Source organism: Oncorhynchus clarkii, chromosome 32 (assembly GCF_045791955.1).
Source record: "Oncorhynchus clarkii lewisi isolate Uvic-CL-2024 chromosome 32, UVic_Ocla_1.0, whole genome shotgun sequence".
NCBI classification, from domain to species: Eukaryota; Metazoa; Chordata; class Actinopteri; order Salmoniformes; family Salmonidae; genus Oncorhynchus; species Oncorhynchus clarkii.
The window spans coordinates 30,606,629-30,625,680 of NC_092178.1; the positions used below are offsets into that span (position 1 = coordinate 30,606,629).

A 19,052-nucleotide genomic window follows, 5' to 3' on the forward strand; every position below is an offset into this window, starting at 1 on the left:
GACCATTGGAAATCTGTCCTTTGGTCTGAGGAGTCCAAATTTGGGTTGTTTAGTTCCAATCGTCGTGTCTTTGTGAGACGCAGAGTAGGTGAACGGATGTTCTCTGCATGTGTGGTTCCCTCCGTGAAGCATGGAGGAGGAGGTGTGGGGGTGCTTTGCTGGTGACACTGTCAGTGATTTATTTAGAATTCAAGACACACTTAACCAATATGGCTACCACAGCATTCTGCAGCGATAAGCCATCCCATCTGATTTGCGCTTTGTGGCATTATCATTTGTGAGAACTCCTTCAAGACTGTTTGAAAAGCATTCCTCGTGAAGCTGGTTGAGAGAATGCCAAGGGTGTGCAAAGCTGTCAGGGCAAAGGGTTCCTACTTTGAAGAATCTAAAATAACAAATATATGTTGATTTGTTTAACACTTTTTTTGGTTACTACATGATCCCATATGTGTTATTTCATAGTTTTGATGACCTCACTATTATTCTACAATGTAGAAAACAGTGAAATAAATAAAAACCCTTGAATGAGTAGGTGTATACAAACTTTTAACCGGTAGTGTGTGTGTGTATATATATATATATACAAAATATAAAACACAACATGTAATGTGTTGGTCCCATGTTTCATGAACTGAAATAAAATATTCCAGAAATGTTCCAGAGGTACAAAAAGCTTATTTCTCTCCAATTTTGTACACACATTTGTTTACATCACTGTTAGTGAGCATTTATCCTTTGCCAAGATAATCCATCCACCTGACATGTGTGGCATATCAAGAAGCTGATTCAAACAACATCTCAGATGAGTTGAAGTTGAGGGAGCATGCAATTGACATGCTGACTACAGAAATGTCCACCAGAGCTGTTGCCAGATAATGTTCATTTCTCTACCATAAGCCACCTCCAACCTCATTTTCGAGAATTGGGCAGTACGACCAACCGGCCTCACAACCGCAGACCACATGTAACAACGCCAGCCCAGGACCTCCACATCCGACTTCTTCACCTGCAGGATTGTCTGAGACCTTCTACCCGGACAGCTGATGAAACTGACAAGTGTTTCTTTCTGTAATAAAGCCTGTTTTGTGGGGAAAAACTCATTATGATTGTCTGTGCCTGGCTCCCCAGTGGGTGGACCTTGACCCCAGTCATGAGAAATCCATAGATGATGGTATAATTAAACTATTTCAATTGATTGATTTCCTTGAACTGTATCTCAGTAAAATCGTTAATTATTGCGTTAATATATTTTTTTCAGTATATATTATAGCTTGGGCAAGGGGTGCAGGTCTCATCATGTGCTCTGATATTAGTTCAGTTTCGTATTTTTACCGTAAAGCGTTAAAGTGGGCATTGAAGGAGGAAAGGCTGATCTCGCATCTGTCCTTGCTACTTTTCCAAGTCATGCGCCCGCCCACAAGAGGGTTCAAAAGGCTCGGTTTTCACCTCCGGTGTCGAGTAGCCGCCATCTTTGTATCTGTTCAAATACAAAAATAATGTTTATTTTCATTCACTAAGTTGAGAAAATAATTTGGTATAGGAACTTATGTCCGCAGCCTAAGAGCATTCATTTGAAGCCTTATCGAGGTAAGAACTACACAACGTTAGCTTGCTTCCATTCGGGATTCCGCCTGCAGCTAGCTAGCTAACGTTTGCTGTTATTAAAGTTAGCCAGGCATTAGCTAACTATGTGGAGCACATCTTAAATCTGACTGGCAACGAGACCGAGTAACTCCGCAACGTGGTAGTTTCGAAGTTGGCACATTGTGCGAAAATCCATCCATCACGCGCACAAAAGTTTGTAGAACTTTCTCATTTCTTAAAAGTGCATGTTCATACTTTTTAAAGTATCGTTAACGTTGCTAACTAACGTTACTGTAGCCAATGTAGGTGTAGTTATTACTTGCTAACTTTAGCTAGCTAGCTACATGGTTGGTTAGATAACAAACCTGGCGCCATCAGGCTCATAGGTGGTAGAAATACTCGTACACAAAGGTGATTGCGTCTCACGTCTTTGACAAACAAGCAATTCTAAATAAATCGAACGTTCAAATTTGAAGTTGCGCGAAACCATTTGAGGCATACGCGAAAGAATGCCGTTAACCGGATGTGGAAGTAGTTTTTTCTCTTCGTGTAAAATAGGAATTTCTCTACTGACTTCCCCCGGAAAAACAACAACTTAATATCAGTGTTTCCTGTCATGTATTTAAATGTCTTTGTTAGTGGTTGTTAAATAATGTGAGTGAAAGAATTAACGGATAATGTGACACATGGCCGCCTCTTGTTCGTTTTCACCACGGAGGCGCATAAGATGGCTACTCGTCTTCTCCATCAATGATGGCATCATCATCATCACGCTTTTGCAATGAAGAGAGCCTCATGTTAGTGGACTTTCATGATTGTAGCAATAATTAGTCACCGATAACCAATCAGCGAACTACTATGTAACGACAACTAAAAAAAAAATGCACATCTGCTATTCACATTTTACTTTGTGCTGGGTCATTGTTTGCCCATGCCACAGATCATAACGTTTTTCAAATGTAGAGTTAGCCTATTACCCGTTGGACGTCACTTATGTCAGCAATGAATGATAAAGGATTTTGAGTGATGTATGTTATATGTAGCATAACTGACTTCCGTATTTTGCAACATTCATTGTGTCATGCTCAAATGGAACGTCTGATAAGCATGTATCGGGAATGGCTACTCATTCGCCTGTATTGCACGAGTCTATGCAGCAGTAATATAAACAAACCTGTGTTGTCTCCGGAGTAGTGTCACACATGCACTCCACAGAACGAAAGGGCGTCTTTCACTATTGATTTCTTACAATTAAACGCCAAATTGAAAATCAAATCACATTTTGTATTTGTCACATGCTTCATAAAGAGAAATTCATATTGAGTCCATGTGCAGTGGTACGAGGTAATTGATGTAGATTTAAGCAATAATACACAAGGGTGTGTGGTAAATGGCTTTTCTTATACTCAAATACAACAGGTGTAGTAGACCTTACAGTGAAATGCTTATTTACAGGCTCTAACCAACAGTGCAAAAAGGTATTAGGTGAACAATAGGTAAGTAAAGAAACAAAAACAACAGTAAAAAAATAGTGGGAAAAAAACAGTAGCGAGGTTATATACATGTACCGGTTAGTCGGGCTGATTGAATGTAGTATGTACATGTAGATATGGTTAAAGTGACAATGCATATATGATAAACGGAGAGTAGCAGTAGCGTAAAAAGAGGGGTTGGGTAGCGGGACACAATGCCGATAGCACAGTTAGCCAATGTGTGGGGGTATGGGTTGGTCGGGCCAATTGAGGTAGTATGTACATGAATGTATAGTTAAAGTGACTAAGCATATATGATAAACAGAGTAGCAGCAGCGTAAAAGAGGGGTTGAGGGGGGGGCACACAATGCAAATATTCTGGGTAGCCATTTGATTACCTTTTCAGGAGTCTTATGGCTTGGGGGTAAAAACTGTTGAGAAGCCTTTTTGCCCTAGACTTGGCACTCCGGTACCGCTTGCCAAGTGGTAGTAAACAGAACAGTCTATGGCGGGGGGGTTGGGGTCTTTGACCATTTTTAGGGCCTTCCTCTGACGCTGCCTGGTGTAGGGGTCCTGGATGGCAGGCAGCTTATCCCCAGTGATGTACTAAGCCGTATGCACTACCCTCTGTAGTGCCTTGCGGTCGGAGGCCGAGCGATTGCCGTACCAGGCAGTGATGCAACGAGAGTGATGCTCTCGATGTTACAGCTGTAGAACCTTTTGAGGATCTGAGGACCCATGCCAAATCTTTAGTTTCCTGAGGTAGAATTGGCTTTGTCGTGCCCTCTTCACGACTGTCTTGGTGTGTGTTCTAGTTTGTTGGTAATGTGGACACCAAGGAACTTGAAGCTCTCAACCTGCTCCACTACAGCCCTGTTGATGAGAATGGGGGCGTGCTCGGCCCTCCTTTTCCTGTAGTCCACAATCATCTCCTTAGTCTTGGTTATGTTGAGGGACAGGCTGTTATTCTGGCACCGCCAGGTCTCTGACCTCCTCCCTATAGGCTGTCTCTGCGTTGTCGGTGATCAGGCCTACCACTGTTGTCGTCTGCAAACTTAATGATGTTGGAGTCGTGCCTGGCCATGCAGTCGTGGGTGAACAGGGAGTACAGGAGGAGACTGAGCACGCACCCCTGAGTGGCTCCAGTGTTGAGGATCAGCGTGGCAGATGTGTTGCTACCTACCCTCACCTCACCACCTAGGAGCAGCCTCTCAGGAAGTCCAGGATCCAGTTGCAGAGGGAGGTGTTTAGTCCCAGGATCCTTAGCTTAGTGATGAGCTTTGAGGGTACTATGGTGTTGAACGCTGAGCTGTAGTCAATGAATAGTATTCTCACATAGGTGTTCCTTTTGTCCAGGTGGGAAAGGGATTGCATAGAGATTGCATCATCTGTGGATCTGTTTGGGCGGTATGCAAATTGGAGTGGGTCTAGGGTTTCTGGGATAATGGTGTCGTGAGCCATTACCAGCCCTTCAAAGCACTTCATGGCTATGGACGTGAGTGCTACGGGTCTAGTCATTTAGGCAGGTTGCCTTAGTGTTCTTGGGCACAGGGACTGGTGGTCTGCTTGAAACATGTTGGTTTTACAGACTCAATCAGGGACATGTTGAAAATGTCAGTGAAGACACATGCCAGTTGGTCAGCACATGCCCAGAGCACACTGGTAATCCGTCTGGCCTCACAGGCTTGTGAATGTTGACCTGTTTAAAGGTCTTACTCGCGTTGGCTATGGAGAGCGTGATCACACAGTCGTCCAGAACAGCCAATGCTCTCATGCATGCCTCAGTGTTGCTTGCCTTGAAGTGAGCATAGGAGTGATTTAGCTCGTCTGGTAGGCCCGTGTCACTGGGAAGCTCGCGGCTGTGCTTCCCTTTGTAGTTTGTAATAGTTTGCAAGCCCCGCCACATGAGACTGGTGTCGGAGCCGGTGTAATACGATTCAATCTTGGCCCTGTATTGACGCTTTGCCTTTTTGATGGTTCGTCGGAGGGCATAGCAGGATTTCTTATAAGCTTCCAGGTTAGTGTCCCGCACCTTGAAAGCGGCAGCTCTACGCTTTAGCTCAGTGCGACTGTTGCCTGTAATCCATTCAGGGCTCAAACCACCCAGTTGATAAATTAACGCTACATGACCAAAAGTATGTGGACACCTGCTCGTCGAACATCTCATTCCAAAATCATGGGATTAATATGGACTTGGTCCACCCTTTGCTGCTATACCAGCCTCCACTCTTCTGGGAAGGCTTTCCACTAGATGTTGGAACATTGTTGCAGGAACTTGCTTCCATTCAGCCGCAAGCATTAGTGAGGTCAGACACTGATGTTGGGTGATTAGGACTGGCTCGCATTGTTCCAATTTATCCCAAAGGTGTTCATTGGGGTTGAGGTCAGGGCTCTGTGCAGGCCAGTCGAGTTCTTCCACATCAATCTCGATGAACCATTTCTGTATGGACCCCCCTTTGTGCACTGGGGCATTGTCATGCTGAAACAGGAAGGGGCCTTCCCCAAACTGTTACCACAAAGTTGGATGCGCAGAATCGTCTAGAATGCCATTGTATGCTATAGCATTGAGGGGCTGAGCCGAACCATGAAAAACAGCCCCAGACCATTATTCCTCATCCACCAAACTTTACAGTTGGCACTATGCATTGGGGCAGGTAGAGTTCTCCTGGCATCCGCCAAACCCAAATTTGTACTTCGGACTGCCAGATGGTGAAGCGTGATTAATCACTCCAGAAAACACGTTCAGAGTCCAATGGCGGCGAGCTTTACACCACTCCAGCCGATGCTTGGCATTGTGCATGGTGTCCTTAGGCTTGTGCTCGGCCACGGAAACCCATTTCATGAAGCTCCAGACGAACAGTTGCTTCCAGAGGTAGTTTGCAACTTGGTTTGCAACTTGGTTTTGAACGTTGCAACTGAGGACAGACTATTTATACGCACTACAGCACTCTGTAAGCTTGTGTGGCCTACCACTTTGCAGCTGAGCTGTTGTTGCTCCTAGATGTTTCCACTTCACAATAACAACATTTACAGTTGAACAGGGAAGCTCTAGCAGGGCAGGAATTTGACAAACTGACTTGTTGGAAAGGTGGCATCCTATGACAGTGCCACATTGAAAGTCACTGAGCTCTTCAGTAAGGCCATTCTACTGCCAATGTTGTCTATGGAAATTGCATGGAGGTGTGCTTGAATTTATACACCTGTCAGTAGGGCTGGGTGATATGGCCAAAATCTCATATCCCCATATAGGTCATTTCATATCCCGATTACAACGCATATCACGATTATAGCACATTTTCTGTAAATTCAATGAATAAATAGTTTATATAAAATGACACGTAAAGGCCTATTTCTTATTACATTTTGAATTATACTCAACAAAAAGGTACTTAATCTTATTTGATTATTTTTCCTTTTATTTAAACCTTTGTACACTTTTTATTAAGCATGTAACAAAATATAAAATATATGTATCAAATCTAAAAAGGTAAATGGAAACCACTTCAACTATAGTTTCAAACAAATATAGGCTTACAATGTATTTTTTGGGGCTTGCCTGTTTTGCATGTTATTTTGGCATTAAAACAAGTCACTTATCAATTTGCATTTGGTACTTTGGGTCGAGTGTTAGTACCAACTCATAAAACCCCTGTTTCTCGACCGTGTAAATTGGGACCATGTCTTTGCAGATAGATGTAAGTTGTAACGCCAGCTGTTATCTCCTATCTTCGTGATTCTTTGCCATATGGTGTGCGGCGAGCAAAAGCCTCTTGCAACATCGGGGGTTTGTTTTGAGCACTCGACTACTTTTTTGGGTCTCATCTGTAGACTCTCTCCGTACCGTTTCACATGATTCTGACATAGGTGGTAAGAGGTTAGTGGTGTTTTGAGCCTGTTGTCTGGACCGGCCTGCGGCATATTTTGCAGAGGACGGTTTTCTGGTCCGTGTCAGACTTTTCATACCCAAACCATGTCCATGTGACCGAAGTAGCCCCTCTTAGGCACGATCTCTGTGCTATGTGTCACGTTCACTCTCCTCTATGTTTGTTTGTGTTGCAAATTTCCATGCGAAGTGTCATCCAATTGATAAAAACTATTGCCGTAAAGAGTGATTTGCAACACAATGAAATAAATGATAGACGTTTTTCTATCGTTACACTATATATATATCGTGCAGCCCTACCTGTCAGCAACGGGTGTGGCTGAAATAGCAATATCCACTAATTTGAAGGGGTGTCCACATACTTTTGTGTGTCTGCCTATAGGTAGGGGTAAAGTGACTAGGCAGCAGGATAAACGGTAACAGCAGTATGTGAGGAGTGAAAGTTGTAAGTTCCATTACTACTAGAATACTTCCATGATGACTGCTGTTGTTAAAAAAAATGTATCTAACATAACTAATAACTTAACTTTATGTATGTAAGATCTGAAGTATGATTTAAACACATCTAGCTATGTTCATTTGTAAATATCTGCTAGGGCAGAGTCCTCTTATTTGATTAAGCTAGAGAACCCTAACCCATTATTGAGTTTCAAAAGCAGGCATAAAAGTACATACTGTAACGAAACAGCAGGGAGCAGGTCTCGAACCCTTGCGCTTTGAGCCTGAGGTCCTGCACGCTATCGACTGTGCTGCAAAAGCATGCTCAAGCGGCAGAGTCGATTTTGGCGCTTATAAACCCAGGGTCGTTACAATACCTTATCAAGTAGGGCCCTGTGTTTTGGTTAATCATGTCACATGGCCTGGATTTAAACTTTATTTTTAGCCTTTCCATAAATGAGAATTGGACCAAAATTGAAATCAGTTGTCTGAGGATGGTGCCGGACCATCTCACATAAAAAGAAAAGGGGACAGTTTGATGAAAAAGCATCAAATAAAGGTTAAAATCCAGATCAGGGAAAATATACTGCAACAGTTGTATACGTGTACAATCACATGGGGACAAATACTGCAACCTTTGTAATTGTGTTGTCTCAGATGTCGCTGGTGGATTTGGGGAAGCGGCTACTTGAGGCTGCACGGAAAGGCCAGGACGATGAAGTCAGGACACTCATGGCCAACGGGGCTCCCTTCACCACAGACTGGGTAATGATTCCGCTCTTAACTTCTCTATCCGGGCAATTTTTATTAACTGCTTCAGTTGAACTACTTTTACCCACCCCAGGGTTTTGGCTCGTTTGTGTGATCTAAATGCAAAACAAGATATGCAAGTTCATAAGTAAAAAAGTGCCAGTCCAATTGACCTATATGGTCTTTTGACTCTTTGTCCCTCTTATTCTTTGGCACTCTGAGCAGCTGGGCACATCTCCGTTGCACCTGGCCGCCCAACACGGACACTATTCCACCGCCGAGGTTCTGCTCAGAGCAGGTGTCAGCAGGGACGCCCGAACCAAAGTGGACAGGACCCCTCTGCATATGGCCGCTTCAGAGGGCCACACAGTCATCGTGGATCTATTAGTCAGGGTACACACGTCTCTAAGGTTTTAGCTGTTTATTCTGTGTTTAGGCCTGATATCTAGGTTGGGTCTGACCTGGCACCCTATTCCTAATATAGTGCACTGCTTTTGACCAGATGCCAATTTCAGATGCAGACCTAATCTTTCTCTGACCAAAATGTCTTCCATCTAAGTACACTAGAAAACGTGGATACATGTGTGAAGAAAGCCGAAAAACATCCAAATCTGCCAGGTGCCTTCCCCTCTCCTTATTTCTCCTGGGTCACCCTCTACAGAGTGGAGCAGACATTAATGCCAAAGACATGCTGAAGATGACTGCTCTCCACTGGGCCGCCCAGAACGGCCACCAAAGGGTAGCGGAGACGCTCGTCAAACATGGCGCAGATGTTCACGCTCTCAGTAAATTCGATAAGACGCCGTTCGACATCGCAGGAGACATCCAGAATGCAGACCTTATGCTCCTACTACAGGTGAGACCTTAAGTTGCATGTGGAGTTTAATTGAAAGTTCTCCATGCAAAATTATTATGGACTCCAAAAATAATGTACCAAAGGACTTGCACTCAAAAATACATTATTTTGAACTTATTTGACATTATGCTCCTTTAGGATTACAATGCATTTACATAATTATCAAGATACAGACGTTTTTGCATTACTACTTATTTCAATGCACAACTTCCTCTCTTTTGTTTGTAGGAACTCTTATGATTTCTATCTTGACGGTCTCCCCTGTCTGTGGCGGTGTTGTATGTATGCTCTGATAGTGTTGACGATGTGTCTGTCTATAGGAAGGAATGCAGAACCAGGTGAACATGAACGCAGAGGCTGGCATGACGGGGAGCTCGGCCCAGCCTCAGTTTATCATCCAGGGCATCCCAGGGCTCCAGGGGGGCGTGGTCAACCTGGCGGACCTCCTCAACAACGCTGCCAAAGCCAACTCTGGTAGGCTCCAGGGGGGCGTGGTCAACCTGGCCGACCTCCTCAACAACGCTGCCAAGGCCAACTCTGGTAGCTACTGGGTTTATACACACAGACTAGGCTAGGGTTCATACTATTGTCAGAAGACAAAAGGTTTTGTGGCTGAAATGTGTCCATCTTACTGCTTTTATGTTATGGAAACTGTGTCTCCAGTTAATAGCCGCATAAGAGTACAAGGATCCCCCTGCCTCAGAGCAATATGCCCCAAGCTCCTTTGTTTTCACTAATCTAGTGCCTGGCTTTTATCACTCTGATCTTATAAGCTGATAAAGTCTGCTGATGCTGTGTTGGACCCACACAAACGGGTAGCTACCACCACAATATGCAATATGTGGGAGTAAAAGGTCATGCCGAAAATAAACATTAATTCTCAGCTGAACGCTGAACGCTTATCAGATGTAAATACTTTCTCACAGCTTGAATTCCTTTGAGCTTTAGCATGTTACTGTATGTAATGCTTATTTAAACGAGAATATTGAGTCGACATGTTGACTGCCACAAACTACAGTGTATATAGGCTTATGAACTATTTCCCAGGACAAGAGCTGCAGTCGACAGTTAACTTGAACTTTTCCCTCCTCTCTCTCCCTATTTGACCCCTTGTCTGACAGCAGTTGAATCTGAGGAAGCCATAGCAGCCAATTCTTTGGACCCCGGCAGCATCCAGCACATGGTGAACGAGCAAGGTCAAAGGGTTATCACCATAGTGACCGACCAACACGGCAACCTGCAGACTGGAGGGCTTGGTCAGCCATTCTTTGTCACCATGCAGCACGGACAACAGAGTAAGCGAACGTCTCCCTTTTGGTCACTTAACAGTGACCCTGTTCCATTTCAGCCTGTAGCCACTTCCCATAGCCCCTATCCATTTGGGAACAGTTTCCCAGATCCTACTCCTGGAATAAAAAGCACACTCAGTGGAGAATCTCAATTGAAAGCTCTTTTTAGTCTAAGGGTAGGCTGGTGTTCTAATGCTGTGTTCATAACCAAGTGGGAAGGTGGTATTTACCGCATATGACAGGGAAAAATCCACTATCGCCCCTCCAACTGGTACTACTATTACTAGTGGGAAACTCATCCATCATCCCTGAGCTCTAACCTCTCCCATATGCTGACCTCTGAGGTCACCTATTAAGGCAATTACCTCGATAACAGCATTTTCGGTTGTTAAATACAACAAAACATTATTTATAAAAAGCAATCTATTAGTATGGTTGACGCAGCTTGTTGGCCATTAGCCAATCTGTGTTTCTCAACGAGTTCAAAGAACGTGAATGCATCCAACTGGTATTTATGATTTCTGATCTGGTAATTACCCCCTTCTCACTTGGTTATGAACGCAATATTAAAGTAGTAAGTTTAGCAATATGTTGGAACGTCCACTTAACCCACAAGAAACCTTATTGTTGTTACAATGTGAATCTTGAATTTGTAGACAACATTTTTTAGCTTTCTGGCAGATTTTTTTGTGCAAGTTGCTTTGTAGAACTGTGTGTTCTACTTCATCATTAATGTACAGTGCAATCGGAAAGTATTCAGACCCCTTCCCCTTTTCCACATTTTGTTACGTTACAGCCTTATTCTAAAATTTATGAGGAAAATGTTTTATTTATTCAATCTACACACAATACCCCATAATGACAAAGCAAGGAAAGGTTTTTAGATTTTTTTGAAAATGTATAAATAAATTATTTACATAAGTAAGCAGACTCTTTGCTATGAGACTTGAAATTGAGCTCAGGTGCATCTTGTTTCCATTGATCATCCTTGAGATGTTTCTAAAACTTGATTGGAGTCCTCCTGTGCTAAATTCAATTGATTGAACATAACTTGGGAAGGCACACACTTGTGCCCACAGTTGACAGTGACAGTTGACACAAGGTCCCACAGTTGACAGTGCATGTCAGAGTAAAAACCAAGCCATGAGGTTGAAGGAATTGTCTGTAGAGCCCCGAGACAGGATTGTGTTGAGGCACAGATCTGGGGAAGGGTACCAAAACAGAACAGTGGCCTCCATTATTCTTAAATGGAAGAAGTTTGGAACCGCCAAGACTCTTCCTAGAGCTGTCCGCCCGGCCAAACTGAGCAATCGGGGGGGCGGGCCTTGGTCAGGCAAGTAACCAAGAACCCGATGAGCACTCTGACAGAACTCCAGAGTTCCTTCCAGAAGGACAGCCATCTCTGCAGGACCCCACCAATCAGGCCTTTATGGTAGAGTGGTCAGACGGAAGCCACTCCTCAGTAAAAGGCACATGACAGCCCGCTTGGAGTTTGCCAAAAGGCACCTAAAGGACTCTCAGACCATGTAAAAAAAAAAAGAAAAAGATTATCTTGTCTGTTGAAACCAAGATCGAACTATTTGGCCTGAATGATGAAGCATGGTGGTGGCAGCATCATGCTGTGGGGGTGTTTTTCAGCGACAGCGACTGGGAGACTAGTCAGGATCGAGGGGAAAGATGAACGGAGCAAAGTACAGAGAGAACCTGCTCCAGAGCGCTCAGGACCTCAGACTGGGGCGACGCTTCCCATTCCAACAGGATAACGACCCTAAGCACACAGCCAAGACAACACAAGAGTCTCTGAATGTCCTTGAGTGGCCCAGCCAGAGCTCGGACTTGATCCCGATTTGAACATCTCTGGAGAGACCTGAAAATGGCTGTGCAGCAACGCTCCCAATCCAACCTGACAGCGCTTGAGAGGATCTGCAGAGAGCGGGAGAGATACCCCAAATTCAGGTATGACGCTTGTAGCGTCATACCCAAGAAGACTGCAGGCTGTAATCACTGCCAAAGGTGCTTCAACAAAGTTCTGAGTAAAGGGTCTGAATACTTGTGTAAATGTGTGTTTTTTATTTTATTATTATTATTTTTTAATACATTTGTAAAAACCTATTTTTGTCATTATGGGGTATTGTGTGTAGATGGAGGGGGGGAAATGATTGCATACATTGTAGAATAAGGCTGTAATGTAACAACATGTGGAAGGTCTAGGGGTCTGAATACTTTCCGAATGCACTATTTTAATAAGTGACATATAGTCACTTTTGAGACTGTATGATCCTCCAGGCTCTGAACTGTTGTCTGTTGATTTGCAGTGTTGGCGATGCCAGCCAATCAGGTGACAGAGGAGGTGGTTGATGAGGAACCCCAGCCCCCGCCCTCCCGCAAGAGGAAACTGGAGGCCTCGGCCAACCACATGGAGTCTGGAGACACGGTCAGGGGCGGACCACTTCTTAGATCATTTTTTTCTCTCTTGTGCAATACATTGAACTGATATTCTTCTGCCATTTTAACTGATTTAACCAGTTTTATTTAATATTGCTCTAGAGATTTTTGAATCTGCTGTGAAAATGTTTTTGCATAGATTATATGAAACCCTTAGATTATTTTGGTACTTTGATACTGTGGAGTTGGCACAAGTGGGGTGCAAGTGTGTGTGTGACCTGCAGTCTGACATTTCGGTCTCCTTTTCTCCATCCATCCATCCCTCTATCCAGGAGCAGTTACAGAGGCAGCTGCAGGAGGCCAACCGGAAGGCCCAGGAGTACCGGCAGCAGCTGATGTGCAAGGAGCAGGAAGCAGAGCAGTACCGCATGAAGCTGGAGGCAATGTCGCACAGCCATACCAACGGCACCTCGGAGCAGGAAGAGGTGGTTGGGGGTGAGGAGGAGGTGCAGGAGGAGGTGATGCTCCAGGAGGGAGACATCATCATCAAGACGGAGGGGCTGGACTCGGCCGAGGAGCAGGTGACGCTGGTGGACTCGGCGCCCTCCCACACCGAGGTCATCTCATAATGTCAGACAGACTGATGTCACTGATTGAAGGAGAAATGGACACGTGGACTCAGGCGACAGGCCAGCCTGTTGGTGTTTTCATAGCTCTTTTGTTAATTATTTTCCTGCTATGTTTTGTTTTTGTACAATATTTACTTTTTCTGCCGTTTTATTTTCCTCAACTGTGTTTATTTGTGTTTTATTTTTTACAAATAGCGAAGCGAGGAGCTGAATATATTGATTGAGGAGCAGGAACGGGACCTGCTCAGCCTGTGACTCGGTAAGGTTGCCTAGCTGAAGAACCTCTATGCTCCCTGGGAAAAACGGGGCCTCGGGCGCTCGGTCTCGGATATCTATGGTGTCTGAGACATGTCAATGTTGTGTGGGGAAATGCATTTTTCATGGTTCCAACAGCATGTCCTAAGGTGACCAAGATGCACATCCAAAGTTTATTAGACACGTCCATCCATAGAACCAGAGGACAGGCTTGTTGGAGAGAGCACTGTTTTGTTCAACTCCTTCAGGTCTCAAAAGTCTCCCTCTGCCTCAGTCTTCCATCCAACCACCCACCACCATGGGCAATGGGAATGGTACTTAAGCATGCCCACTTCCTATTTCAAAATAACCCTCTTACATGAGAAATGACAGCGCATGTAGTTGGCAACAGTCATTCTCAGCATGTATTGGGCTCATCATTCACTGTGTAATAATGAATTGTTTCAAAGTTGTGAATGGCAGTGTTTTGCCTTTCGTGGCACCACGTTAAGCTTTGTTCTCTAGTTGTCGTCGGTGCCACTTCCATAGTGCGGTAGTGATTGTAGGTTTACTGTTGCACAAGCCACAACTTTCCTCCCGCTGATGTTGACACAAAGATGAACTTCCCATCGTTTTAATGCCCCCGTGGCTTTAATCACTAGTAGCCCCACTCCCCAGAGACGGACAGGAATAAGGGTGTCTCATAAAATTAACGATGTTGATACACTATAAACAAAAGTATGTGGACTCCACTTCAAATGAGTGGATTTGGCTACTTCAGCCACACCCGTTGCTGACAGGATATAACATTGAGCACACAGACATGCGGTCTCCATAGACAAACATTGGCAGTAGAATGGCCTTACTGAAGAGCTCAGTGGCTTTCAATGTTTCACTGTCATAGGATGCCACCTTAACAAGTCTGTTCATAAAATTTCTGCCCTGTTCGAGCTGTCTCGGTCAACTGTAAGTGCTGTTATTGTGAAGTGAAAATATCTAGGCGCAACAATGGCTTAGCCGCGAAGTGGTAGGCCACACAAGCTCACAAAACGGGACTGCCAAGTGCTGTAGCGCGTAAAAAAAACGCCTGTCCTCTCTTGCAACACTCACTACCGAGTTCCAAACTACCTCTGGACGCAACGTCAGCACAAGAACTGTTCGTCGGGAGCTTCATGAAATGGGTTTCCATGGCCGAGCAGCCACGCACAAGCAAGCCTAAGATCACCATGCGCAATGCCAAGCGTTGGCTGGAGTGGTGTAAAGCTCGCCGCCATTGGACTCTGGAGCAGTGGAAATGCGTACTCTGGAGTGATGAATCACGCTTCACGATCTGGCAGTCTGGGTTTGGCGTATGCCAGGAGGATGCTACCTGCCTGACTGCATAGTGTCAACTGTCAAATCTGGTGGAGGAGGAATAATAGTCTCGGACGGGCTAGGCCCCTTAGTTCCAGTGAAGGGAAATCTTAACGCTACAGCATCCAGTGACATTCTAGATGATTCTGTGTTTCCAACTTTGTAGCAAAGGGGGGGACCAACTCCATATTAATGCCCATGATTTTGGAATGAGCTGTTCGACAAGCAGGTGTCCACATACTTTTGGTAGTGTGTGTGCGTGTACACACATTACCAAAAGTTTTTGAGATGAGCGTGCATCTTGTATAATTGATTTTTCATCATGGCTAACTGGGCGGATGAAATACACCACCAATTTTTGGTTCCAGAATTTTGGTTCCCCCTCCGATAACCCTTTTACTTACCAGCCCCAATACCTCTACTGCCCCTTTTGAAGTTATTGGAGGAAGAGGTCTGCTGTTTTGCTGGAATACCGTTCCTTTGGCCTATTGCCCTCTCCACTCACCTTTTGTAAACAAAGACCTGTCTCTTTCTTTGTTCAGAAGTCAATATTCTTCATGACTAATAGTTATATTTTATAAGCTCTCCACAAGCCTTTTTCTTATGTACATATAAAATTGTATTTTTTTAAGTATCTGAATGCAATGGGATGTAAACTGCCTATATATATGAAATATAAGCACATCTTTCATTTGGCATCTCTTTGCTAGATTGTATAGTTGAACATGTTTAGTATGCACCAATTTGATGAATAATCATATTTACCATGATTTGACTGTTGTAGCTTTACCTGTTTCGCTACTGCTTTCACAGTTGTGGCCACTTGACCGAGCCATGAATGACTGTGTGTACTTTGATTGCTTTGATTAAAAAACGATAAACTGTCTTTAAAATGTTAGAACTGGTATCTGCCACGTGCTTTACCGTGTGTGTTGGATAACCTCAGTCTTCTCAGAGATGGAGAACTCGTGGCTCAGTACAATTTCCTCTGTTTTTATGCATTGTTCCATATGTTGACCAGCAGGTGGCACTACACTAACGGACTGAGGTCTGTGAAATGACATTGAACAGGGATCATATATCTATATTTCTTTCCCTCAATCCAGTTGTTTTGCTACTAATACAGAATGTGGAACAACTGTAGAGTATCCCACAGTGATATTGAAGCTTTATTAAATACTTATTTTCTAACTCCCTTATCGCTATGACAAGTTGTCATTTATGTAAGAATGCATTTGTACTTTCTATCGAGATAATATAAAATACAAGCTCAAGCGATGTGGATCTTGGGTTCAAAGGCCCAGCCACATTTTAAAGGAAAATTCCACTCAAACTACCTTTTTCTAGTTTCTATCAACAATGGACTGATAGTTTTTGTGGGGTAATTTCCCTTCAACTTCCCTCATTTGATGCGTGCATGCCAAGTTCTCCAACTGTTTTGGATTTGCAATGTTACACTGCTGCTCATGGCACTGCAGTGAAGTAACCTCTTGTGAAGCCTCAAAATGTTCAATAATTTGACTTTTATCATAAAGCATCTCACCAAAGCATATTATAATAGAATATACCTGATCCGAATTCTTTCTAGATCTCCCTATTGGGATACAGTATAGCAGACTTGTGATAACAGACATCACAGCAGACACCATTTTGAAATCAACAGAACACTATTAGGGACTTTCCTCTTGATAAGGAATGATGATCTTGCCACAAGTTGTGTAATGAATAATGTAGGATGGTTTTGTATAATTGTTTTGTTATTTCAAGAGAAGTGTATGGACTATTTTTAAGCATCAAATAAATGCAAACTCTTTTATGAGAACTGCTTTTTCTTCTAACACCATGCAGGTTACCCTACAATAACCTGTGTAATAGATGCTTCTATTGTAGTAGGTCATTTCTGCCTGCTGCTGTAACCCCTTGTTCACATCTGTGTTAAAGGAAAATTCCACCCAAAAATGATCTTTTGGTATTTGTTTCATTAGTCCATTGTTGATATAGTCCCAAAATGTTTTGCATGTCAGCAATCAAGTTGTCAAGATATATACATTTCACAATACAGAAATCCCTTGTGAAGGAGTTAGACTTATTTCCCTCCGTGGCTCTTAGGCTTCATGTAAATGTTCTCCATAAGGGGCTACAGCACAGAAATGGCATCAGTGGATAATGAAGAGGAGTAAATAATTGTGTTCCTCTTGTTCATCGCTCATTCTCCTATTATCCGCACATTAAGTTGAAATTGATTCGAACATGTTTGCATCGCGCCCAAAGAGACTGCGTGAGGGATTTAATGTGACTCCATGTTGCTCCTAATAGCACCTTGAATTCCCATGATTTTGGAATGAGATGTTCGATGAGCAGAAACATCTTCTATTCTTATTATTATCTATTCTTAAAATGACACAATGTTATTTACCATTCATTTTTATTTCGCACAAAATAATCTGAAACACAACCAAAACAAACAGCAAATGCATCCAACAAGTGTGTAGAGTCACAAGCTTGATGTAGTCATTGCGTGCTAGGAATATGGGACCAAATTCTAAACTTTTCACTACTTTAATACACAAATAAGTGAATTTGTCTCAATACTTTTGGTTCACTAAAATGGGGGGGTGGGGGACTATTTACAAATAGTACTGTAATTTCTAAATTTCACCCAATATGGATGAAAATACTATCAAATTAAAGCTGACAGTCTGCCCGTTAACCTCATAGTTAAAGTGCTGGAGTACAGAGCCAAATAAAAAAATGTGTCACTGTCCCAATACTCTTGGAACTCACTGTATTTATCTTGTTTCTCTGTGACAATGGACAATAGAGTAATCTTCATCTACATAGACATTATGCAGCGGTATACCAATGTAGTTGTGCTGTTCAGCTGTACTATGGTGGTTCCCATAAGTCCTACTTTTTCTTGTGACCACCAGATAATCAAAACTTTTTCTAGCCACAGGTCAATCTATATATAAAGTCATGTATGACTATGTGAATGAACATGTCTGTAAATAATTTTGGATCACAGTGTTCTCACATCTATTTTCTTGTAGTCCGTAAGTAAGAGTGTATGAGAGATGGATAGCCTACACTCTTAGAAAAAAGGGTTCCAAAAGGGTTCTTCGGCTCTCCCCATTTGAGGGAACCCTGTTTGGTTCCAGGGAGAACCCTTTTTGGCTCCATGTAGAACCTTTTTGGGTTCCATGTTGAACCCTTTGTGGAAAGGGTCCTATATGGATCCCAAAAGGGTTCACTTGGAACCAAGAGTTCTACATGGAACCAAAAAGGTTTCTTTAAAGGGTTCTCGTATGGGGACAGCCAAAGAACCCTTTTGGGTTCTAGATAGTGTACTGTGTACAAAACTGCCAATTCTGTGCAGTATTTAGGTGCAGTGTTTCTTGTTGACAGAGTTGGAAAAAAATCACTTGTGTACAAATTATCTGGGATGTCTTCACCTTATTTTTCCCATAGACCACTGTGAAAAACTATTTGGTGCTTGCCTACGAGGCAAAGTGAAGGAAACCGTTCTCTCAAATAATATCCTTGAACTCATCATCTGATGCCAGTCACAAAATATGTTGCATGAGATCATAACTGATCTCCCCGCAGGAGCAGGGTTCTTTGTGGAGAAGGTCAAAACCATGTGCCCGTGCATCGACTACCGGGGTCTCAACGACATCAGTGAAGAACCGGTACCCCTCATCTCCTCGGCCTTCGAGCCGTTCCATGGGGCAACCGTGTTCTCAAGCTGGACCTACGGAACGCCTACCACCTGGTGCGGATACGGGAAGGGGACGAGTGGAAGACTGCATTCAACACGGCCAGCGGTCACTAAAAGTGTCTGGTCATGCCATTTGGTCTTACCAATGCCCCCACTGTATTCCAGGCTCTGGTTAATGATGTTCTCCATGACATGTTGAACCGGTTCGTCTTTGTCTACCTTGATGACATCCTCGTCTTCTCCCGTTCCGCCCAAGAACACGTTCTCCACATCTGACAGGTTCTCCAACGCCTCCTGGAGAACCAGCTTTTTGTAAAAGAGGAGAAGTGCGAATTCCATCATTCCGCCATCCCCATTCTGGATTACATCATCGCTGCAGGGAGTGTACAGATGGATCCCGGAAAGGTGAGAGAGGTGGTGGATTGGCCCCCAGCCTACGCCCTGGACCTCAAGTTACATCC

At 43.6% G+C, this 19,052-nt stretch overlaps 1 protein-coding gene across 8 annotated transcripts; it reads left to right on the top strand.

Annotated features, from left to right (window-relative positions):
- The first annotated feature begins 1,420 nt into the window (after positions 1–1,420).
- On the top strand, positions 1,421–16,832 carry LOC139392369 (GA-binding protein subunit beta-1-like). 8 transcript variants are annotated; one of them, XM_071140308.1, is made up of 8 exons: positions 1,421–1,587; positions 8,035–8,142; positions 8,353–8,520; positions 8,789–8,983; positions 9,304–9,523; positions 10,105–10,278; positions 12,588–12,706; positions 12,990–16,832. In XM_071140308.1, exons 2-8 carry the CDS (start codon positions 8,035–8,037, stop codon positions 13,284–13,286), a joined length of 1,281 nt encoding a protein of 426 aa, XP_070996409.1. In that variant the 5' UTR covers positions 1,421–1,587; the 3' UTR covers positions 13,287–16,832. The 8 variants fall into 8 exon arrangements, with proteins under 8 accessions (XP_070996409.1, XP_070996414.1, XP_070996416.1 ...); XM_071140313.1 differs by having other exon boundaries at positions 9,304–9,457; XM_071140315.1 differs by having other exon boundaries at positions 9,304–9,457; positions 10,108–10,278.
- The last annotated feature ends 2,220 nt before the right edge of the window (positions 16,833–19,052 follow it).